The sequence below is a fragment of the Hypanus sabinus genome, chromosome 16, assembly GCF_030144855.1.
Source record: "Hypanus sabinus isolate sHypSab1 chromosome 16, sHypSab1.hap1, whole genome shotgun sequence".
Classification (NCBI taxonomy): domain Eukaryota; kingdom Metazoa; phylum Chordata; class Chondrichthyes; order Myliobatiformes; family Dasyatidae; genus Hypanus; species Hypanus sabinus.
Genome location: NC_082721.1, coordinates 30,651,322 through 30,676,821, shown reverse-complemented (window position 1 = coordinate 30,676,821; position 25,500 = coordinate 30,651,322). Strand labels below are relative to the sequence as shown.

Here is a 25,500-nt window from a genome sequence, read left to right as displayed (position 1 = left end):
GTAGGCACACTCTCATTCACACAGGTTTTAATTAAGTCAGTAACAACTGCAGCATACTCATCCAGATCCAAAGATGAATCCCTGAATACAGTCCGGTCCACCAATTCAAAGCAGTCCTGTAGGTGCTCCTGTGCTTCCCTGGTCCAAACATTCTTGGTCTTCACTGCTGGTGCTGCAGTCTTCAGTCTCTGGGAGTAGAAGTACAGCTAGGTGATCAGACTTCCCGTGTGGAATAGCATGGTAGGCATAGTTGATGGTGGTGTAGCAACAGTGTGGTGTGGTGTTGTTTCCTCTGGTATTGCAAATGGATCTGTTGATGGTAATTGTTTAGTGAATTTTTTCAGACTGGCCTTGTTAAAATCTCCCAAAACGATGGTGAAGGCGTTAGGGTGCGCTGTTCCGTGCATGTTGATCCCAATACTCAGGTCATCAATGCCTGTTTGACATTGGCTGAGGTTAAGCCAATAGTAAGGAGCCTGTGGCTGCAATCCAAGGGTTCACTGTCACCTATGCAGGGACAATTACAGTTGGGCAATGAACGTCAATGAAAACTTCATTTCATAAATGAATTAAAAGCTCACCTTATCTGTCTACTTGAAATACACCACAGCAAAATCGATATTTTAACTTCGTTATTATTTTTGGCTATAATTTTATCCTGTCTATCATCTGGTTATAATTTCACATTCTAACTTCCCTTTATGTATGTTCGTGTACGATATATTATTATTTATTTTATGCTCTTAATAGTTCAATTTCATTGTTGCTTTCCTGTTTACCTCCGAATTTTCTCCTTTCTTCGTTTGTCATATTCTCCCTTGAGGTCCAAGGCTTTAACACAAGAACTGTGCCGACTTGCTTTTAATCATTCACGATGTCACGCCGGTTTTCTTACGGCAACATACTTCCTCCTGAACAATTTAGTATATTTCGAGCCATTCATTTAAAGCGACTGGCAGTTCCAAGCATGCTCAGTGACAACCTGGGCGAGGGTGAAAAGTACGCATGCGCTTTTCGTTGTGACGCTATGCACTCTGGCCATTGTAGTTCCATGTGTAAACCAGTAAGGCGCACGCGCAGTTGGACCAAGGGTGACCTGGAGGCTGAGAGTCGCGTTCGGTTCGTTACTGCAGCAACGCGTGTGTGGCCGTCGGTGCGATGGACAGCTACTCCTCGGACTTTTCTTCTGGCACTCCTGGCGGAGCCAAGGTAGATGCGGGGACGATCATGGAACAAGTGAAACTGCAAATCGCTGTCGCTAACGCTCAGGAATTACTACAGGTTTGTACCTTTCCATTGTGAAGTAGAAACGTTACTGTGAACTCACTGCTTTTACTCCAAGGTCTGATTACCTAAGGCCTAGGGAAAGGGAATGGCTGGAAACGTTATAAGAAGGTCGCTTTGGGGTTTGATTGACTAACTATCTAACCAATCCGAAGTTCAACAGTCCAGGGTCTACCCAATCAGCGCGTAGTAGAGGTGAGCCCTTAAACGATAGGTCTGACGTGGATGGGAGAGTAAAGGTCACCGCGGCCTGCACCGGGTGACCCCACGTGGAGATAGGGGGCTTTCTAAGTGACATTTCTTTTCCGCAGATATATCGATCGAAAGAAAGTTGTGCAGTTTTGAAACAAAAATGACACTTTGAAACTCAGACAAATGTTTTTTTAAACTGGAAAGGGTGCTGAAAAGATTCATAAGGGGCTTGAGTTTGAGGTTGTGTAGACTGGGCTATTTTCCTTTGAGCGTAGGAGGTTGAAGGCCGACGTTTTAGAGATATATAAGGCATAGATAAGGTGAATGGTCACCGTCTTTTACCCCACGGCAGGAAAGTGAAAAAAACTAGGTTTAAGGTGGGAAGGAAAAGATTTAAAAGGAACAAACACGGCGACTTTTTCATACAGAGAGTGGTCAGTGTGTGGAATAAGCTGTAGATGTGGATATGATTACAATGTTTAAAAGATATTTGGACCGGTGCGTGATAGAAAAGGCCTGGAGGAATACGGGCTAAACACTGGCAAATGGTCTAGCTTTGAGAGGGACAAATTGGTCAGTTCGGATGAGTAGAGCCAAAGAGCCTTTTTCAATGCTTTACAGTTTGATGACTCTAAAGCCAGTTTTCTGTCTGATGCAAATACAAAGAAGACAGAAAATGATGGAAATATTTAGCAGGCTAGGTAAGATCCTGTCTCCAGTAATACAGCCTGACCTGTTGAATACATTATTTTCAATTTCCCTTATTTTCCTACTGTTGAGTTTTGTAGCTCCAGAAATTAATCAAAAGAGAAACACCAGAGCAGGGGAATTATAGACTATTTAGACAATATATTTACAATATTACTCAAGTAACACCCCCCCCCCCCCCCCCATTTTGGCACACTGGTCAAAATTTTTGTTACTTCGAATAGTTCAGTGAATAGAAGATTAACTGATCTCCAAAGTCATACAGTTAAAAGATGAAACATTCTTTTCAACATTTTAAGCAAGATTAGTGTATTATTAAATGCCCACAAAGCAGGAGAAGGTTATAAGAAGATAGCAAAGGATTTTTAGGTAGGTGTTTCCTCAGTTCGTAACGTAATTAAGAAATGGCAGTTAACAGGAATGGTGGAGGTCAAATTGAGGTCTGGAAGACCAAGAAAACTTTCTGAGAGAACTGCTCGTAGGATTGCTAGAAAGGCAAATCAAAACCCCCGTTTGATTGCAAAAGACCTTCAGTAAGTCTTAGCAGACTTTAGAGTGGTGATGCACCGTTCTACTGTGCAGCGACACCTGCACAAATATGACCTTCATGGAAGAGTCATCAGAAGAAAACCTTTCCTGTGTCCTCACCACAAAATTCAGCGTCAGAAGTTTGCAAAGGAACATTCTAAGCAAGCCTGATGCATTTTGGAAAGAAGTCCTGTGGACTGATGAAGTTGAAATAGAACTTTTTGGCTGCAATGAGTAAAGGTATGGAGTAAAAAGGGTGCAGAATTTCATGAAAAGAACACCTCTCCAACTGTTAAGGACAAGGGTGGATCGATTATACTTTTGGCTTGTGTTGCAGCCAGTGGCACGGGGAACATTTCACTGGTAGAGGGAAGAATAAATGCAATTAAATGCCAGAAAATTCTGGAAGCAAACATCACACCGTCTGTTTTTAAAAAAAAGCTGAAGATGAAAAGAGGATTGCTTCTACAACAGGATAATGATCTTAAACACACTTCAAAATCCAAGGTTTTGCCATGATCTTCACAGTCCCCCGACCTACATGTCATCTAAAATCTGTGGATGGACCTCAAAAGAGCAGTGCAAGCAAGATGGCCCAAGAATCTCACAGAACTAGACCCCTTTTGCAAGGAAGAATGGGTGAAAATTCCCCAAACATGAAAGATTCTTAGCTGGCTACAGAAAGCGTTTACAAGCTGTGATGCTTGCTAAAGGGGGTGCTACTAAGTACTGACCATGCAGGGTGCCCAAACTTTTGCTTTAGGCCCTTTTCCTTTTTTGTTACTTTGAAACTGTAAAAGATAGTGATAAAAAAGTAATCTTGCTTAAAATATTAATAAAATGTCACCTTTAACTTCACAAACATGAGAAAATCTGCAGATGCTGGAAATTCAAGCAACACACACAAAATGCCGGTGGAACGCAGCAGGCTAGGCAGCATCTATAGGGAGAAGTACAGTCGACATTTTTGGCCGAGACTCTTCGTCAGGACTAACTGAAAGAAAAGCTAGTAAGAGATTGGGGAGGGGGAGGGGGAGATCTGAAATGATAGGAGAAGACAGGAAGGGGAGGGATGAAGCTAAGAGCTGGAAAGTTTATTGGCAAAAGGGATACAGAGCTGGAGAAGGGGGAGGATCATGGGACGGGAGTCCTAGCGAGAGAGAAAGGGGAAGGGGGGCACCAGAGGAAGATGGAGAGCAGGCAAGGAGTGATTGTGAGAGGGACAGAGAGAAAAGGGGGAGGGAATAATAAATAAATAAATAAATAAATAAATAGATAGATAGATAGATAAATGGATAAGGGATGGGGTAATAAGGGGAGGAAGGGCATTAATGGAAGTTAGAGAAATCAATGTTCATGCCACCACGTTGGAGGCTACCCAGACGGAATATCAGGTGTTGTTCCTCCAACCTGAGTGTGGCTTCATCTTGACAGTAGAGGAGACCATGGATTGATATCTTTAACTTTATGCCTTTTGGAAATCAGGTCATCTTTTACTCGCTTAGCTATTCACAGTAACAGAAATTTTGACCAGAGGTGCCCAAGCTTTTGCATGCCACTGTACAGAATACAAATACTATATAGTTATATAGACTATATACAAATATATATATTCAGACTCAGATTCAGTTTATTGTCATTTAGAAACCACAAATAAAATGCAGTTAAAAAATGAGACAACGTTCCTCCAGAATGATATCACAAAAGCAAATGATAAAACAGAATACACCAGAAAATCCATGTAACGTTTGGCAATCCCCAATCCAGAGTCCAGAGAGGCTGCTGCGTATTAATACCGCACTACCGTCTAGTGCGTTCCCCGGAAAGGAGCTCCAAATCCACTAGACAAAAACAAGACCAAAAACTAAAGCTACAAGACCTGCACAAAACCACATAGTTACAACAGTGCAAACAATAGCATAATTGATAAAAAACAGACTATGGGCACAGTAAAAAATGTTAAAGGACTGTAAGTTCAAAAGAAATCACCACACAGTTTCCACAAGTCCCCAGGGTCCCGACAGACTCGCCATCCCACGCCGACGGCAGAAGGGAATACCCCTGCTATGGACTTCCAAGGCGCCACCCGACTCGGCCTCACAGACGCAGCACACAATGAAAGCTCCGTCAAAATCAGCCTCGCAGACGCAGCACACACCAAAAGCAACCTGAGTCCATCGAACCTCCGAGCCGATGACCATCCCCTCCGGCACAGCTTCTCCGAGCTCCATCCTCTGCTGAGTGTATTAAGACGGCCCCACCAACGGCCATCGGCAACTTGACCCCCGAGGACTGGGGGCCTGTTCTTCCCAGCAGAGTCCCGGACCTCACAGCAGCAGCAGCAACGAAGAAAGTCTTCCTGGAATTTCCGATGTTTCTCCATGCTTCCATGTCTGTTTCCAATCGATTATGATTGCACACGGCACCCCACTTCACAAATAACAGATAATCAGTTCCGGAGTGGCCGCTGCAAGCTGTGTCGTGCCGCCATCTTGGATAGTAAATTTTAAATGATCCCATTCAGGCCTAAAGATTTAATTGTTGTGGAGGATTTCTTAATCTTGGGGTTAACGTCTTTCCTGACTGCGGGTGGGGGGGCGGGGTGTGGAGGTGGTAGTAACTTAGGAACTGCTTGGCATAACCACACACGTCAGGATCTCGGCCTGAAACATCGACAGTGCTTCTCCTTATAGACGCTGCCTGGTCTGCTGTGTTCCACCAGCATTTTGTGTGTGTTGTTTGAATTTCCAGCATCTGCAGATTTCCTCATAACTGCTTGGCAGGTGAGATTGCGGCTGTGAAATAATCTCAGGTTCTGTGGCCTCCGTGTTTGGCTCTGGGACAGCAGGAAGTGGTTCTGACAGCTCTGGATATCCTTCTTCTCTAACAGTTGACCATGCTCTCCTCAGCTGATCGATGTGTTATCTCCAGATGACATTGGACACAATCTCCACTGTGTAGGAGACTGGTGCAGTTCTGTCCTTAATCTTTGCCAGTACAAGAAGTCCCCGGGTTACGAACGAGTTCCATTCCTGAGTCCATCTTTAAGTCGGATTTGTACGCAAGTTGGAACAAGTATATCCGGTATTATTTAGCGTCAGTTTGTAGATTAAGAAATCCTCCACGACAATTAAACCGTTAGGCCTGAATGAGACCATTTAAAATTTGTATATTGCCCCTAAGGCATTTATTTAGCTTTATTACATTTTTACTCTAGTAATTCGTTTGTAACTATTTTCTAGTTAAAGTTAAAGATTGATAACTACGTTGCAGTTGTTGAAGGTAAATTCATTATCTGTGATGCATCGCGGCATGCGATGACGTCACACCTGGTTTCGCCGCGTCTTGTGGGTAAGTTCCGGTTTGGAGAAACAGGAAGGCAGGGGCTTGCGTGTGCAGGATCAGCGTGAGGAAAAACTCCATATCTACCCACTAAGAAACATCATAGAAGCAACGCCGTAAGTTCATATGACAGTCGATATGTTGAAGTAAAAATGTTAACGCTGATTCTGTTAAAAGAAATGATGGTTGATGAGGTTTATTTTCTTGTGCTATTGAAAGCGTTGCTGGAAAGTTTGTGTTGAAGTAAATTTAATGTTGTTGGTGGCGTAGGTAGATTCTGATTGTATGTTGTACTTTAAAGAGACTTTAATGTAATACAGTTTGTTGTAGTTTTACTTTTACAAGTATTTATCATGTAAATGTGTTGCCAAGAAGGAAACAGATACTGTATATATTTTGTATTGTTTTATCAACAGTTTTCACCATACATAAATGTGGAAGAGTGAACAGTAAATGGTCAATCTTACTGCAATCCTGTCCTCATTGATTCCGGTTTAACTTGGCATTTAATTCAGAGTTTCTACACACTGCATGAGAAGGCTACAGTTTGTCTTAGTGTATATTTTACCTTTCTGTGCATATAAAACACTTAAGAAACGTGTTAAGCAATTAAACCACTGTGTTGCTTAGTAATAATTGTAGCTTTCATCAGAGCAGGGCCTTTCACATGCTCCATTATTCTCACAATGACCGATGATTTTTCACCTCTTTCCAAATGCTTTATTATTTCCACTTTATTTTCAATTGTGATTGCTTCCTTTCAATGGAACAGAAACACTGCGGGCGACGGGTCCCGAGGTCCGCTGTGTCCTAAGGACCACCGCACTGAATTCCCCGGGTCCTAAACTCCACTGAGACAGATTAAATGGAACAAGTGGGGGCTGTGCTGGGTTTGGGTACAGTCGGTCCTCCTTTATCCGCGGGGGATCGGTTCTGGGTCCCCCCGCGGATACCAAAAGATGTGGATGCTCAAGTCCTTTACTTAACCTGTCTCACTGCGGTGGTCTTCAGGACCCAGCGTAACCCCAGACTTTATTTAACCTGTTTCAGTGCGGTGGACCTTAGGACCTGGCGCAGCTCTGAATCCACAGTGTTTCTGTTCACGAAAACAATCACGATCACGATTGAAAATAAAGTGGAAGTAATAAAGCAATCAGAAAGAGGTTAAACTCCATCGGTCATTGGAAAAATGTTAGGCTACAGTCGGTCAACGATCGGAACAATTTTAATGGAGCATATGAAAGGCCCTGCCCGGATGAAAGTTATAATTATTACTAAGCAACGCGGTGGTTTGATTATTGAAATACATATGTTTCTTAAATGTTTTGAAAAACGTTTTACTAACTGACACCAAACAATACCGGATGTACCTGTTCCGACTTCAACTCCGACTTAAAGATGGACTCAGGAATGGAACTCATTCATAACCCAGGGACTGCCTGTACTCTTAAATCATCACTAGATTACTTATAATGCCTAATACAATGTAAATAGTTGCTATACTGTATTGTTTAGAGAATAATGACAAGAAAAAAAATAGTCTGTACATGCTCAAACAACAAGTGCTAGAGAGAGAACTTACGGGTTTTCCCGATCCGTGGTTGGTTAAATCCGCGCATGCGGAATCTGTGGATAAGGAACACCAACTGTATTTGATTCTCCACAATATTCCGCATGGAAATTTAAACTGGAGGTGGCAGTGTTTTTTTTACGAGGTTGAGTTGCGATCTTGACATCAACCCAGCACGGATGGTATGGGGGTCACTGGATTGACATCAACCTGGCATGGGAGCGGTCTGTCACTGCATCGAACTCGGGAACCTCCGTTCTCCAGCCCGGCGCTGATCTCACTGTGCCACCAGCCGACAGGAAGTGGGGGGGGGCGGGGTGGGGACAGGGTGAATCTTGCTAAGAAAAATTTAAGCCAAATACAAAGTTACACACTCAACACAGTCAACTGCAATGACTTAAAATGGCGAACGACGTCGCAATCTGACATAAAATGGCAGACGGCATTCTCCTTCCTCAGTTCGTAAGTATGTGTTGTCCGTAAGTCAGACGTTCGTAACTCGGGGACTATCTTTACCCACTTTTGAACAGCTCTCTAGACCCTTGCCAGGACCGCTTACCCAGAAGTGAAATATTGAACCTCCTTGCTTGAGGAGCCCTCAGTTTGTCTCAGCTGTTCATACTGTATACTCCTGAGATTGGGTTTGAGGTGAACTATGTGTGAACACAAGGAGTGACCCAGGAACAGCAGAGCTGGTGAGTTGCTTGTTGTGGAGTGTGCAGCATTGCAATATGGCAACCTAGTTCAGTGTCAGTAATACATGTTCTACTGACACTGTGTTTTTCAGACTCTGAACTAACCTTTCTGCCAAGCCATTTGTAGCTGGCTGAGACGGTACAGATGTAATACAGTTATTTACAAAAGTCTTAGGCAGAAAAAAAATCCTGTATACTGAAGTTGCTTTTAAAAATATGAAATGAAAAGTTTCTAAATATCAAAATAAAGGGCAGTAAACACTTAAAAATCCTAAATTAAATCAATATTTGCTTTTAAAACTGCATCAGTTATCTTGGCTGGTAGATTGTTCCCAGTTTCTTGGAGAATTTGCCACAGTTCTTCTGCAGACTTTGATTGTCACCCTTGCTTCAGTCTTCAGGTAATCACAAACAGCCATGTTGATGTTGAGATCAGGCCACTGCGGAGCCCTGTTATACTTTATTGTCACCAAACAATTGATACTAGAGCGTACAATCATCACAGTGATATTTGTTTCTGCGGTTCATGCTCCCTTAAGTACAAATCGAAGTAAATATAATAAAAATTTAAATTATAAATCATAATTAGGAAATAGAAAAGAGAAAGTAAGGTAGTACAAGTCAGGTCCAGGTATTTGGAAGGTACGGTCCAGATCCGGGTCAGGATCTGTTCAGCAGTCTTATCACATTTGGAAAGAAGCTGTTCCCAAATCTGGCCGTACGGATCTTCATGCTTCTGAACCTTCTCCCAGAGGGAAGTGGGACAAAAAGTGTGTTGGCTGGGTGGGACTTGTCCTTGATTATCCTGGCAGCACTGGTCTGACAGCGTGCAGTGTAAAGTGAGTCCAAGGAGAGCAGAGTACAGAGCTCCTTGTTCTTCCTTTTGCTGAGGATTGTTCTTTATGACATTGGCCATGTGTTTGGGGTCATTGTTCTGCTGCAGAATGAAGTTGGGACCACTCAGATGCCTCTCTGATGGATTTGTATGATGGATGCAAATCTGCTTGTGCTTCTCAGCATTGAGGACTCTACTAATTCTGACCAGATCACCAACTCCATTTGCAGAAATGCAGCCATGCTTTACTATTGGCTGCAGATACTCATCTATGTAGCACTCTCCAGCTCTTCTACAGACAACCTGCCTCCTGTTGGTTCCAGAGCACTTGCTGCCGTTGTTCAGCATCCCAGTCCTTGTGTTTTTTATGTGTAAGTGATTCTCTTGGCTTTGTTTCGGCCTTTAAAGAATGGCTTTTTGGCATGCAGACCACTTCTGACAAGACTTTTCAAGATTGTTGAGTGGGGTACTTGGGTTCCAGTGGTTTCTGTCAGTTCAGAGCCAATAGCAGTACTGGACCTCTTCAGATTTAGGAGGGAGTCAGTCTGATGTAACTTCACCCGCTGCGTTCAGTTTCCGTGCCTGACCACTGCATCTTTGGTCTTCAACCTTGCCTGTTTCTTTGTGCTTCTTCAGCAGAGCTTGGACAACACATCTTGCAATTCCTGTCTGCCGTGAACTTCCTGCTTGGGAGAGACCTTGCTAATGCAGGATGACAACCTTGTGTGTTGTTACTTTGCTCACTTTTGCAATGGTGTAAGAATTGACAATTTTAAGGTTAAACTATCACAGCTGCCACACCCTCACCCTTTAGTTCGGTTGTACTTTGCTCAGTTTGGTTCATTCAACTCATTAGGTTGTTGATCATTAGCATCCTGTTTGTTATCTTTCTTTAACATTTTATTTGAAAAGCAGTCTATTACTTAATATGCTACTTTTTAATGAAATGCAAAAAATTCTCTGTGACATTTAATTTTTGGAACATTTCTTTTCTACTAACACACCAAAGCCAAAGAAAAAATAAACATCTAAAACAAAATGTATATAAAAATCTAGTGTGCCTAAGTACTTTTGCACAGTACTGTATGTCTTATTCCATTTGTTTGCAGGAATGACTGAAACTGTTCTGCAACAAACTGTGGTCCATTGTTACTAAGTGTTCTGGAATACCAGTTCTTAAGAAGAGGCTCCTCAACCCATCAACAGTGTGTGAGGCTGTAGTGGAGGCTATTGGGAACACTTTTGGCCACTTTGTAGTTGTGTCCACTACTACCAAGGAAGTTGTACCCGTAATGGTCCAGCAAAAACTGCAGGAATCCTCTGCCAGGACAATCCAGGCCATTGCTGGGGATGAAGAGGCATTGCTTTTGGCATCTTCTGGACATGTTGCATTCTGAACAGTGCATGGCAAGTTGCTCAACCTGCTGATCTATCCCAGGCCTCCAGACAAAGCTTCGAGCCAGCACTTTCATTTAGACCATGCCTAGATAACTGGCATGTTGTTCCTCCAACTCTTTAGTTCTCAGCCTGGCTGGTGCACCAGTCAAGGGCAAATTCATCCTAGCACTGTTAAGAATTGGGTAACTGGAGTTTCTGCTGCACATTCCAGCCATTTTGGGTGGCTATGTATACCTGAGATGGTGTGGGATCTTTTCTGGTTTCCCTATAGGTTATCTCTGCCGTAGTAGAGATCTTCAATTTGCATTAAGGAAAAGATGTAAAGAGGGGGTGTCCTCTTTTAGAAATTTTTCTGGTATTTTCTTTTCCAAGGGTAAATGGGATAATTCATTGGCATTTCCATGATTTGTTGTCCTTGTAACTGTGTCCTCAAAGAAACAGAGCTCATCTCTGCATTTGTGCTGCTGTTAATGGAACAGCCATCTGTGGATTGGAAATGGATCATCAGTGGTTGGTGAGCAGTAATGAGGATAAACTCTCTTCCACACAAGTACTGGTTGAAACGGTTTACACCCAGAGACTCAAAGCCTCTCTGTCACTCTGTGCTTAATTTTTCCCTGCAGGGGTAAGGGTACGTGATGCAAAGGCTCTGGGACTTTCACTTCCACCACTGTACCTATAACAAAAGGCAGGGTGTCACAGGCAAGTTTTGTTGGGCAATGTGGAGCATAATTTGTGAGTACAGTGCCTGACGGCAACACTTTTTATGTCTTTTGGAAAGCCATCTCACTCTGCTTTGTCCGTTGCCATTTCTTCCCAGTCTATAGTAATGAGTTCAAGGAGTGGAGCACGTTGTCAGGTTTGGCAGAAACCTGTTATAGTAATTGACAAACCCTAAAAAAGACTGCAATTGTGACACATCCTTTGACCTTGGGGCATCCACCCTAGTAAGTGATACTTGGTGTAAAGAATTCACACTTATTGCATTGTGTTCTAAGCCCATCATCTAATCTTTTGAGCAGTGTTTTCAGATTTTGGTGATGTTCCCTGTCATCCTTACTGTTAACAATGATGTCATCCAGATAACACTTGAGTGCCTGGGTAACCTTGCAGCATCTGGCTTATAGCTTTCTGCCAGAATGAAGGTGCAGATGCTACTCCAAAAATCAGCTTATTGTATTATAAATAAGCAAAAAATAAGATCTTTGTGAGTGTTTATGGTGAGAAATACTTTGAACTCTTCCATCTCCATCTGTAGGAAGGCCTCAGCAAAGTTCACTAAGTTAAAGCTGCAACTTGACTTTATTTTTTTTTCTCTTCCCTGTGCAATCAATCTATTTTTCTCTGCCCGTTATGCTCTTTGTACCTATCCTACTCTGTTGCATTTTCTGCAAAGCTTGCCCTTAAACCTGCTTTGTTCTGGTGTATGTAAGCCCCTGCCACAATTTGTTTGGCCAGACAGATTTCTGGTTAGACATTGCAATTTTGTTCACTTTTGCTTTCATTCCTGACTGCAACTCAGTTGCATCTCTGGCTCCTGTTTCCATCAACACAGTGATTTCAACTGCTCGTTTAAATGAGTTGTACAGTACTTCAGTTAGGAGCTGTTTTTGAATGCTTTCTTGTAAGATTTCACAAACTAAATGCTTTCAGTGCATTATTAAGCCCATTACTGAATGGATAATGCTTCTATCCTTCCGATGTAGTCAGCCATTTCTTCTTTAAAAAATTTTTTTGTTACTAATTCACCCGATACCTGTTTATGAACCTGTGAATTTGGTACGTTTTCTGCCTTTTTAAAATTCAACTGTCTCTCGTCATTTCGAAACAATGTGCTGTGTTTTTTTTAAAGTCTATTATCTCTCTCCCCTTGTGAAGGAAAATAAAACGTGCTGCACTTCAACAGGTAGGTAGTCATCTCAAGTTTGTTTTAAAACTACCTCGTCGCTGCCTTTATGTTTTGTAACTCCAGAAATTCATCGAATGAAAAATACAGGATAAACGTATATACTTTGTTTTACTTTAGTGAGGCATGCAGTGGCGTAATGACCTATGCCAGTCAGGTTCTTCTTACCTGTAACCTGTAATGAATTATGTAAACAAAGCTTCCTTAATCAAACAATATATTTACAATGTTACTCATATTACTGAAATTATTAAATACACTACACCTACAGATACATATTCCTACATAAGATACTTCTACACCTTAACTAAAATCTGTTTTCAATTTTTGTAGTCATGCATTAGTTAATAAAATATGCCTGTGTAATGAGAGACTTGACAATGAATATCATGAGATCATTGAGCTTGATGCTGACGCAATCTTAGCCCAATTTCAGCAGGAAATAGTGGGTATTGGTTTTGAACAAGAATCTTGGCTGATTTACACTATTTTCTAGCTCATAGTTAATACCAATAAAGGTATTCAGTATCCCTGGTTAGTTGCGATCAGAAAATCTGTATAAACAGTGACTGTAAAGTAGTGGTCGCCAACCCGTCGATCTTTGAGACTTTCCTAGTAGATCCCGAAAAAAAATGAAAAATAAATACACAAATACTGTTGAGAGATTGTTTCCGGGTTGCGGGGTTTTAGTTCTGTTTTTTTCTGCCCAGTGCGCATGCGTATAGCTGCCTCTGCACTTCACAGTATACTTCAGTGGTCCCCAGGAAACAATGAGTCAACTGCAGTTTTCCTCATTACCTGTCACGCCGACTGTTGAACTTGAACCCACTCGAGGTCATCAGTCGCCTGAACACAGTGATACCCTCGTGTGGCCGGTGGGAAGTACTGTTGGTACTGGCCTGGAGCGCGGACAGATGGGCGCCGCCTCTAAACCTGTTTAGCACACCAAATGTTCGTGGGGAACCCGGTGCTAAAATATTCGCAGACAACCTAATTCAGTCTCAGTGTTTTGTAAGTAGCAGAGCAGCTACCGCGCTGCCATCTACTGAAACAAACTTTTGTCGGCCGATAGATCCTACGGGGGGTGGGCGCGCGCGCGTCCTGTTGCACTCCTCACTCGCTCTCTCTGGACTGCGACCTCCATGGCCCCGGCATGGGGACCTCTGGCCCTGATCTTGTCCTCTCACCCCACCCACGACCAGCCGCACCTGGCCAAGGCGTCTGGCGGCAGGTGGGCGGGAGGCTGTCTGATGAGGCAATGAAGCCCTCAAAACCGCTTTGGTACCTTGAATCCCAGCACCCCGCACTTAAAGACAAACCAGTTGAGATTTTGCAGCGGAGAAAACGTGAGCAGTGCGGGACAGAAGCTAAGTGCCGAGAGCCATGTAAAATAAATTATGGCATCCATCTTTTTCGAAGGACAACGGAGTAGCGGCACTGGAGTGACCTCTCCAGGTCACAAACCTGGGCGGAAGGTATGGAGAGCCTGGGATGACCAGTCGTCAAGATCTCCCTCTCAGCCTCACTGACAAAGTCCAAGGGAAAGCGAAGCAATACATTTAGCTGCCAGAAGGATGTTCAGTGACGTCCAACTGCCTTAGGGTTTCCACTCTGTATTGTCTGTCTGGGTTTACTCCTATAGCTTTTGTCTCTCCCAAGAGTACCCACAAGGCAGTGGGGCTATTTATCCATAGCTGGGGATCTGGTTCATGAACATCAGGGAGTGTCCACGTGCTAGTGGGCTTGCATGCTATGTGTGTAGGGGCCAGACCTCCTCCCCATCCTCTGTAGTTCAGCCTGAGTCTAAAAGGTACTCAGTTTCCTTGTGTTGCCAGTGAGGAGGCACTGTATGGAGCTGCTGTTGGAGAAGCTACCCTCTGGCAGAGAGAGACTTGCACATTCAGCTCTCTTTTTTGCAAGAATGCTAGCCAGCAGTGGAAGCTGAAAGCCAAGAGCAACAAGCATTTCCCACTTACACCATCACACTAGATGCATCACAACAACCATTTGGCACACGAGCAATTAACAGTGCCAAATAAGCTATAAATGTACATGCTCTGGAAATGGAACAAAAATCTGATTCCAGTTGAGGATAGACAAGTGAATAAGTTCAGTGAGTCTTATGTATTATACAGGGTGAAGATTCAGGTTTATTTATCATGAGTACGTCAAAACATACAATGAAATGCATCATTTGCATTAACAACCAGCACACCTAGGGATGTGCAACTCTGCCGTGGATGTGCGTTGGCTGTGAAAAGGGGAGGGCTGGGCAGCCCTGTTTCATTAAAATGGAGAGCTACTGAAATACTAACAGAAGCTCCAAAGACCTTATCCCTGGGAGAGTTAGGATCTTAAGATGGGCTACACCTGGGGAACAACTTGAAAGCCTAACCCATAACAGAGGACTATAGTGTGTCGCTGTCAGTGGCTTATGCCACAGTTGGGGTGATGGGCTTAAGTACAGGGATTTGTACAAGTAGGGATGTGCTGGGGGCCTCACATTCCAGCCAACATAGCATGCCTACAATGCTGAGAAGAACAATACAGAACATAACAGGCAATAAAACAACAGCAAAACAAGCCCAATCCTCCCTCCCACCTACGCTCCTTTAACCATCTTGGATAGGCAGATGAATGTAGAGGGGGGGCGGATATGGTCAATGGGTAGGGAAGGGGGATTGGATTAATTAGAAGTAATTGATTTAATTATTTTGACAGAATATGATGGGCTGAAGGACAAGGAGTTTTGTTTCTATCAGCTGCAGAAGGTCAAGAACCTCCAGTCTAGATGATGCATCACAATCTGAAATATCAACTGTTTCTGTTCACAGATGCCTGACTTGCTGAGTTCTGTCACAGCTGGTTTTTCGCTCCACTAATTTGCATTCCTGTAGACTCTTCACAATGTACCATTTTACCTATCTGTGTGTCATCAGCAAATTCAACAATCATAACTTGAGCAACTTTATCCAAATAAGTCAAATAATAGAATGTGTTGAGCAAAAATATACCTGTGTTTGTTTTAGATGTGGAATTGTAAGTAATATTAAAAATTCATGCTTTGTTTTATTTTCAGAGAATGACTGATAAGTGTTTTAAAAAGTGCATTGGCAAACCGGGAAGTTCACTGGATAACTCTGAACAGGTAATAATTACTGCTTCACATCAAGAAATGTCAAGTATGGAAATTACTATAGGATGTTATATTATCTTAATAACCATACAGAGTAACAAGGAAGGTGTTTGTCATTCGCTGTATGCTGTACTCTGCTTGTTCAATTTAATTTTGTTAAAATTGACTGACCTGAGTTATATTAGCAGACCATAATGCAGTGGACTATGGTCACTTGATTCACTCATGACATATTCTGGGCAAAAGTCTTCTTATGGCATGGAAGAAAACTGAATAGAAAGGATGTTTCCATTAGTAGGAGACTTAAGGATCAATGAGCATAGCCTAGGAATAAAGGGATATACCTTTAAAACGGAATTGATGACTCTCTGGAATTCATTGTCACAGTGTAGTGGAAGCCAAGTTGTTGGGTGTATTTAAGGCAAAAATTAATAGTTTCTTGACTGGTAACGGCTTACAATGAGAAGATGAGATGATGGGGTTGAGAAAGAACAGGCCATGATTCAATGGAGGAGCATACTCGATTCTCCTAATTATGCTCTTGTATTTTGTATAAACTTTTGTACACTTGTCCATTGTTTTTTGAAAGATAATAATCCACTTCCCTGTAATTTTTTTCAACTATCGGTTTTCCTGGTTCCCCTTTTAAAGTTTACAATTGAATCTGATTTAACAGTATAATTTGGGGTGCATGGTATCGTCATAGTTAGCGTGATGCTATTATAGTTCAGGATGTTGGAGGTAGAGTTCAATTCAGGCGCCATCTAACAGATCTGTACATTCTCCCCATGAACACATGGGTTTCCTCCCAGTCTAAAGACATATTGGTTAGTGAATTAATAGGTCCTTGTAAATAGTCCTGTGATTCGGCTGGGATTAAATAGGTGGATTGCTGGGTGGAGACCTTGTTGGGCTGGAAGGACCTGTTCGCACTGTATCTCTAAATAAATCAGTAATTTAATGCATTCCAAAAAAAATTTCTTCTTTCAGTTGGCTTTTCATTCAGTTTTTAAAAAAATCTGTGACATTTTGCTCTGAAGATTATATTTGAAGCAAGTTTTAAAGATTTTAGATTCTTCTTAGGCAGTGCTTCTGGCTATGATGGCCTTCTTTCCACTCCTTTACTGTGGTTTCTGAAGTGTCTGATTTCCTATATTGAAAGAGCGGCTTTATAGATTTATGAAGTGCTGCTTGGCCTTTCCACTGCTTGTGCTCAGCCTCTGTACTCTCATCATTGAGATTCATGGTATTTAGTGCCTTTCTAGATGGCACTAAATAGATTTCAAATAGATTTTGAAAATAGCCTTGGAAGAGCTTTCTCTATCCTTGAAATCTTGTGAGGCTGAGTTGGCGCAGAGTGCTCATTTTCGGTCTTCTGTCAGCACATAGATGATGTTGCCCAGTCACTAGTGCTGTTGAACATAACCAGTCTTGTCAAGGGAAATGCTGGCCTGAAAGAGGATGCTGATGTTAATTCATGTATTCAGCCAATGAATTTGGAGGATTTTGTAATGTTAGCAGGGGTGGTACTTTTCCGGTGCTTAGAAGAGTCACAAGTAAGTTATGCTCACGAGAAATTCTGCAAATGCTGAAATCCAAAGCAACGTACACAAATGCTGGAGGAACTCAGCAGGTCAAGCAGCATGTATGCAAATGAATAACTAGTCAACATTTCAGGCTGTGAGCCTTCTTCAGGACTGCAAAGGAAGGAGGAAGATGCTGGAATAAAAAAGTGAGGGGAGGGGAAGAAGGCCAGCTGGAAAGTGATAGGTGAAGCCACAGTGGGAAAGGTGAAGGGCTGGAGAAGAAGGAATCTGGCAGGAGAGGAGAGTGGACTATAGGAGAAAGGGAAGGAGGAGGGAATTCAGGGGAAGTGATAGGCAGACGAGTAGAGGTAAAGGGTCTGAGTGAGGTATAGAGGGAGGGGGGGTGAGAGGAAATTTTTTTCATGTTATCTACACTGAGTGGCCACTTTATTAGGTGCATCTTTACACCAGTTTGTTAATGCAAATATCTAATCAGCCAATAATGTGGAAGCAACTCAATCCATAAAAACATGCAGACATGGTGAAACGATTTAGTAGTTGTTCATCAAAATGGAGAAGAAATGTGATCTAAGTGACGTTAACCATTGTTTGGTGCCAGACAGAGGATTTTCATGCACAACAGTCTCTAGTGTTTACAGAGAATGGTGTGGAAAACAAGGAAAAAATGTCCAGTAAGTGGCAGTTTTGTGGCCAAAAATGCCTTGTTAGAGATTTCAGAAGATAATAGCTAGACTGGTTCAAGTTGCTAGGAAGATGACAATAACTCAAATAACATGTTACAACAGTGCTGTGGAGAATAGCATCCCTGAATGTACAACATGTCGAACCTTGAACTGGATGGGCTACAGCAACAGAAGACCATACTGGGTTCCACTCCTGTACCTAGACTCAGATACTATAGAGTACTCCTGTGGCCATTCCCCCCCCTTAATATAAGTACTCCTGTTTGAGTGGCGGTGGGGTGGGGAACGACCTACCTGGGGGAAGCAAAAGTGGCCATGCCTCTGGCACAGAGTCTGGCCCTGTGGCTCAGAAGGGTAGGGAAAGGAAGAGAATGGCAGTAGTGATAGGGGACTTTATAGTTAGCAAGTCAGACAGGCGATTCTGGGGACGCAGGAAAGAAACATGGATGGTAGTTTGCCTTCCAGGTGCCAGGATCCAGGATGTTTCTGATCATGTCCATGATATCCTGAAGTGGGAAGGTGAACAGCCAGAGGTCATAGTACATATTGGTACCAACGACAAAGGTAGGAAAAAGGAGGTCCTGAAAACAGACTACAGTGAGTTAGGAAAGAACCTGAGAAGCAAGACCACAAGGGTAGTAATCTCGGGATTACTGCCTGTGCCACGCGATACTGAGTATAGGAATAGAGTCAGGTGGAGGATCAGTGCGTGGCTGAGGGACTGGAGCAGGGGGCAGGGATTCAGATTTATGGAGCTTTGGGACCTCTTCTGGTTCTGGGGTAACTTGTACAATAAGGATGGGTTGCTCTTGAATCTGGGAGGGACCAATATTCTGGCAGGGAGGTTTGCTAGGACTATTGGGGTGAGTTTAAACTAGAATTGCTGGGGGGATGGGAACTGAACTGAAGAGACAGAGAAAGGGACGGTTGGCTCACAAATAGGGAAAGCTTGTCGGCAGTGTGAGAGGGAAGGTAGGCAGGGTGCACTCAGACTGATGGTTTGAGATGTGTCTATTTTAATGCAAGGAGTATCATGAACAAAGTGGATGAGCTTAGAGCGTGGATCAGTACTTGCAGCCATGATGTTGTGGCCATTATAGAGACTTGGATGGCCCAGGGGCAGGAATGGCTACTTAAAGTGCCAGGCTTTAGATGTTTCAGAAAGGACAGGGAGGGAGGCAAAAGAGGTGGGGCATGGCACTGCTGATCAGAGATAGTGTCAAGGCTGCAACAAAGGAGATGTCATGGAGTGATTGTCAATGGAGTCTCTGTGGGTGGAAGTTAGAAACAGGAAGGGGGTCATAACATTATAGACCACCTAATAGTAACAGGGACATCGAGAAGCAGATAGGGAGACAGATTCTGAAATGGTGCAATAATAACAGGACTGTCATGATGGGAATTTGTAATTTTCCCAATATTGATTTGCATTTCCCTAGAGCAAGGGGTTTAGATGGGATGGAATTTGTTAGGTGTGTTCAGGAAAGTTTCCTGACACAATATGTAGACAAGCCTACAAGAGGAGAGGCTGTTCTTGATCTGGTATTGGGAACTGAACCTGGTCAGGTGTCAGGTCTCTCAGTGGGAGAGCATTTTGGAGATAGTGATTGCAATTCTATCTCCTTTAGCATAGCATTGGAGAGGAATGGAAACAGAAAAAAATAGAAAAATGTTGGAGTAAGATGGAAATATGAAACTATCAGGAGGAACTGGGAAGCATAAATTGGGAGCAGATGTTCTCAGGGAAATGTACAGCAGAAATGTGGCAAATGTTCAGGCGATATTTGCGTGGTGTTCTGCATAGGTATGTTCCAATGAGACAGGGAAAGGATGATAGGGTACAGGTACCATGCTGTACAAAGGCTATTGAAAATCTAGTCAAGAAGAAAAGAAAAGCTTACAAAGGGTTCAAAAAAACTAAGTAATGATAGAAGTCTAGAAAATTTATAAAGGTAGTAGGAAGGAGCTTTAAGAATGAAATTAGGAGGAAAAGGCCTTGGCGAGCAGGTTTAAGGAAAACCCCAAAGCATTCTACAAGTATGTGAAAAGCAAGAGGATAAGACATGAGAGAACAGGACCAATCAAGTGTGACGGTGGGAAAGTATGTATGGATCCCAAGGAGGTAGTGGAGGTATAATGAATACTTTGCTTCAGTATTCACTACGGAAAAGGACCTTGGCGAATGTTGGGATGACTTACAGCAGACTGAAAAGCTTGAGCATATAGATATTAAGAAAGGGGATGTGCTGGAGCTTTTGGAAAACATCAAATTGGATAAATCACCGGGATGAGATGAGATATACCCCAGGCTACTATGGGAAACGAGGGAAGAGATTGCTGAGCTTCTGGCAATGATCTTTGCATCATCAATGGGAATGGGAGAGGTTCCAGAGGATTGGAGGGTTGCAGATGTTGTTCCCTTATTCAAGAAAGAGAGTAGAGATAGCCCAGGAAATTATAGACCAGTGAGTCTTTCTTCAGTGCTTGGTAAGTTGATGGAGAAGATCCCGAGAGGCAGGAATTATGAACATTTGGAGAGGCATAATATGATTAGGAATACTGTAGTCAGCATGGCTTTGTCAAAGGCAGGTTGTGCCTTGTGAGCCTGAATGAATTTTTTGTGGATGTGACTAAACACCTTGATAAAGGTAGAGCAATAGATGTAGTGTATATGGATTTCCACAAGGCATTTGATAAGGTACCCCATGCAAGGCTTATTGAGAAAGTAAGGAGGCATGGGATCCAAGGGACCTTGCTTTGTAGATCCAGAATTGGCTTGCCCACAGAAGGCAAAGGATGGTTGTAGATGGGTCATAATCTGCATGGAGGTTGGTGACCTGTGGTGTCCATCAGGGATCTATTCTGGGACCCCTTCATGATTTTTATAAATGACCTGGATGAGGAAGTGGAGGGATGGGTTAGTAAATTTGCTGATGATACAAAGGTTGGGAGTGTTGTGGATAGTGTGGAGGGCTGTTAGTGGTTACTGCGGGACATTGATAGGATGCAAAACTGGGCTGAGAAGTGGTAGATGGCGTTCAACCCAGATAAGTGTGAGGTGGTTCATTTCAGTCAGTCAAATATGATGGCAGAATATAGTATTAATGGTAAGACTCTTGGCCGTGTGGAGGATCAGAGGGATTGGCTGAATATTGTGCTGGAACTGGAGGTGAAGGTAATTTTCATCATTGATGCTTGTCTTTGCTTGCGGTGTCTCCCAAGATCTGCATGGGGATCCATATACTCCAGATCACATTGTGAACCTAGTTCGGGTCAGTTTTATATGCACGGCAAGATTGGTGAAGAAGCCTTTACCTTCCAGAGTTTAGTGTAAGCTCTATCCTTGGGTAAGATTCTGTGAAGAAATAAACAATGACTTGGAGCTTGGACTCTGTGCACGTATTCAGGTGTGTGTGTGCGTGTGTGCGTGTGCATGTGCGCGTGTGTGTGTGTATGACAGGATGATTGAGAAGAGATTTGGTACAATGATACAGTCTTACTTAACTCCAATCTGCGTTGTGATTGGATCCTACCTTTTGTATCATCCAGTTGCATAAAAAGAATGCACATAGTTTCCTGATGTCAGGCAAATTTAAAAATTATCTGTAATTTCCACAGGTGATGGAATCAAAGGTTTTACAAAGGTTGAAAAGGACCTTTAATAGTGGTTGGTGCTGTCTTCTATATTTTTCTTGGGTTTGTCATGTAGTGAAATCATATCCATTGTACGTAATAAAGGACAAAATCAGTATGTAAACATGGGAGGAACTCTTTAGACAGACAGAAAACGGTTGAAGATGATTCTTGTGACTGTAGCTCTTAGCCGCCCATTCCTTTAATTCCTTCAATTGGACATGTCTCCTTTCTTGATGATGATTGTGATTATAGTGTTTCTGAGATGCATGCGAGGCTCTCTTCTTTCCAGATAAGGTTGTGACTATAAGCCAGGGGTATATTTCCAATAGGTTTTGGTACTTTAGTGGGGACTTGACTGTCCTGGAGGTCTTGATTTTCCACCAGTTGGGCTGGGTTAGTGCTGAACTTGCAGCAGGTTGTGTGATTTGCATCAGAATCAAGGGAGACTTGTATCAAAAACAGGATCTTGGTTGAAAACTCCTCAAAGTGCTCCTTTGTGCACACACTGACTACCTCTGTTTTTTGGTTATCTTTCTTTGTGATGTTCGGTGGAGTAGGTTGTCTAGTGTTTGGGTCATAGACTACATCAGGGGTCCCCAACCTTTTTTGCACCGCGGACTGGTTTAATATTGACAATATTCTTGCGGACCAGCCAACCGGTGGGGGGTGGGTGGGTGGGGTGTTAATCATGACTGGAATATAGGTGATAAGTCAACTAAGTCACTTATAAGTGGCTAATACACTCAATTTCGTTTCTGAAGCAGTATATCTGATGAATTTAATATTAAACACTGCGCATACTTTCCCTGTATGAACATATAAAATCATGGCAACACACCAATATCACTGAATCAGTGGGAGCCCTGGGCTTGTTTCCCTGCAACAAGATGGTCCCATCGAGGAGTGATGGGAGACAGCGATACTCAAAGGGGGTTTCTTATGTCCAGTCTATTCTGCAATTTAGTTTTCATTGCATTCATTGCAGAAAACCCCGCTTCTCAGAGATATGATGTCGGAAATGGAAGCAATGTTTTCAGTGCTTTCATGGCTATCTCAGAATATTCAGCCTGGACTTTGATCCAGAATGCCAGCAGAGATGTTACGTCAAACATATTTTTCAGACCACCATCATTTGCAAGCTCGAGGAGTTGATCTTCCCGTGCTGACGTGGATGATGCATGGGTAATGACCTCGTGTGCATTCAAGTTCAAACAGTGGGTGTGACAGGGAATAAGGAAAGGTGCAGCTGACTTGTATCCTTTGATATCGCCAAATCATATAACCTCGCAGCCCGGTGGTTGGGGACCACTGGCCTACATCACTGAAATCTCAAGTATATCGTGGTTATCTGTCCTGATGATGGGTCTTGGCCTAAAACTCTTTTCCCAAGATGCCACCTGGCCTGCTGAGTTCCTCCAGCATTTTGTGTGTGATGCTTGGGTTTCCAGCATCTGCAGATTTTCTCATGATTATGGTTATCAGCTTCTGCTGCATTGATGTCCTTCTCTATTTTGATCAACCAACTCTTTTTGCTTTATGCTTGCCTCAGGTGCGTATAGATGTGGGATTTTCTTTTTTTCTTTTTCCTTGAGATGTGATAGTTATCCCTATAGCACCTGATGATTATGATTAATCAGCTCCAGGATATCCTGGTCATTCTTAATCAAATCAGTCCTGGTGTTCTCTGTAAGAGATGCCAAGATCTTTATTGATGCAAATTATTATTGTCTTCAGGCTGGACTAGGCACCATGAGCACCCTTGTTGATTGAGAGTTGTCAGATTGAGGCACTGACTGAATAGAATTGAAGGAGCCCAGCCTTTTCTTTCTTAGTTCTCTCTTTCTCTAATCCCCTGCCCTCTCACCTTCAGCTCTCTCCCTTCCTCACTCCAACTTCCTAACTTTCCTTCTTCAGATTTCTCATTTTCACTCTCGCCATGTTCTCCCGCCTCCCCATTCCCAATGCATTGCTGTTTATTCTAAGGAGACACAGGAGACTTCAGACACAGGAATCTGGGCTGAAAAACAATCTGCTGGAGGAACACAGCAGGTTGGGCAGCATTTATGTTTTGGGTTGAAGCCCTGCACCTCCTTTAGGTGCTGCTCAATCTGCTGAGTCTCTCCAGCAGATTTGTTTCTGGATCATTTATTCTAGCCTTGGCCCTCAATGTCCTGGATCCAGCTGTCATGCCATCCAAAGTTTTTGGGCTAGATTAGACTACTGCTCCACCTCCATCACAGATTTTCCCTCAGAGAAAGCTGTGGCTACCCATCTAAAGCTACTTAGTGCTGACAAACATAGTTAACTTGTGCACCGTGAGTATGTGGCTGGCTCTGGTCTGTGGGTTTTGCTGGAGAATAGCAGCTGAGTGCGAAGTTCTGTCTCCTAAAGGATAGATCCATTTCAACATCATGAAAATGATCATATCATCCACCGCACTGTGACTTAAAGTTCCTATATTATCTCCTCAATAATCAGCTTGCTTTATTCTACAAGATAATGTTACTGTTTGCCATCATAATTAAAGGCTTTTTCCTTCTTGGGCATTGGTGTTTCCATACCAGGCCATGATGGAACTAGTCAGGATGCTCTGCACTGTGCATCTATAGAAGTCTGAATAATTTTTATTCAAGACACTGGTGCTTGTTTAGCAGAAAATGATAAATACTTATTTAACACATTGAAATATTTTCTTGCACGATAAATCACTACAACCAATAAGATTGTTCTGTTTGTGTGTGCTAGAGCAGTTAGTTCCATTACAATGTCTTTGATATCAGTCATTGGGCTTCCATTAAAGAGAGCCTGTGTTTCAAATCAGCCTTTTGACCACACTTAGAAAATCATTCACTGATCATTCATGTGCATTGAATCAGAATAATACCATGCTTTTTTAAACCATATCTTTCAGAAATGTATAGCTATGTGTATGGATCGATATATGGATGCCTGGAACACAGTATCGCGAACTTACAACTCCAGATTGCAGCGAGAACGTGCACGAATGTAATTACACAGTGGAGAGTCAAAAAGGTGGCTTGTACTTAAGGTTGGGAGAACTTGAGAATAATGAAGTGATGTACAAAATGAAATACTGGAATATTCTCTGAAAAAACCTGTAAACCTGCCTAGTCTTTTTCCAAACTTAAATATTGTGAACTTAATTATGAATAAAAGAAAATAAATGAAATTGAACTTTAAGTATTTGTATTGTGCTTTTTTTAAAACCTGAGACATCTGAATATATCACAAAATATATATTTGTATTAGTGTATTTGTATTAGTGTATTAGTTTGTATTAGTGTTGACTGTATAAAGATTATGTGTGGCAGAACATACCACAATACTTTACAATTTTGTTCTTTCTACAGAAGGATATCAAGGGAAAAAAAGTCTAGTGACAGTTTATGTGCTGTATTTAGTGACATATGGTACTGGAGATAAGTCAAGAAATGTGGAAAATCAAAAGCTCAGTTAAAACACTGACTTGGTTATAACTTGAACATAGTATCTTAAATATGTGGGGGAAAATAAAGTGGGGAATTAAAAAATAATGAGAGTCTTGAAGGTTTGACTTTAAGTGTCATAGTTCATTTTAAAGGTGCAGCATACATTATAGTTGCAAACTTAATGGATTCTTTCCTTTGAATACACAGCTAATATTAAAGGTAATCCACATGTTTTATTTGTTGAATTCTTGCCTCTGCATTAAAGATTATGGTTTGTCAAATATAAGAGATCTTTGTCATGTACTGATATGACTTTACTTTGCAGTGTGATTGTTGAACTAATGCAATAATGCATTAAAACAGTTTTTATTCCCTGACCTCTCAGGTGCACTTCAAAACTTTGGATTATTTGAAGAACAGGAGTTTTTTTGCTTCCTAGCCAATATTTATCCCTTGACCAACACACAAAATTGGATTATCTGGCCACTATCATACTGTTGTTTGTGGGAGCTTGTTATGCATCGATTGGTTATTGCTTACACAAATGATTACGCTTCAATAACATGTTAAATAAAGCACTGTGGGATATCC

At 42.3% G+C, this 25,500-nt stretch overlaps 1 protein-coding gene across 1 annotated transcript; it reads left to right on the top strand.

Moving 5' to 3' along the window:
• The first annotated feature begins 1,057 nt into the window (after positions 1-1,057).
• timm13 (translocase of inner mitochondrial membrane 13 homolog (yeast)) lies at positions 1,058-24,661 on the top strand. The gene is made up of 3 exons (XM_059991482.1): positions 1,058-1,281; positions 15,538-15,606; positions 24,372-24,661. Exons 1-3 carry the CDS (start codon positions 1,159-1,161, stop codon positions 24,468-24,470), a joined length of 291 nt encoding a protein of 96 aa, XP_059847465.1. The 5' UTR covers positions 1,058-1,158; the 3' UTR covers positions 24,471-24,661.
• The last annotated feature ends 839 nt before the right edge of the window (positions 24,662-25,500 follow it).

Bases quoted from the DNA above. Each gene is read 5' to 3' on its own strand.
- timm13 (XM_059991482.1), top strand. From the start codon at position 1,159: ATGGACAGCTACTCCTCGGACTTTTCTTCTGGCACTCCTGGCGGAGCC. The intron at 1,282-15,537 runs GTTTGTACCTTT...TTTTATTTTCAG, and splicing joins ACGCTCAGGAATTACTACAG to AGAATGACTGATAAGTGTTT. The intron at 15,607-24,371 runs GTAATAATTACT...CATATCTTTCAG, and splicing joins CACTGGATAACTCTGAACAG to AAATGTATAGCTATGTGTAT.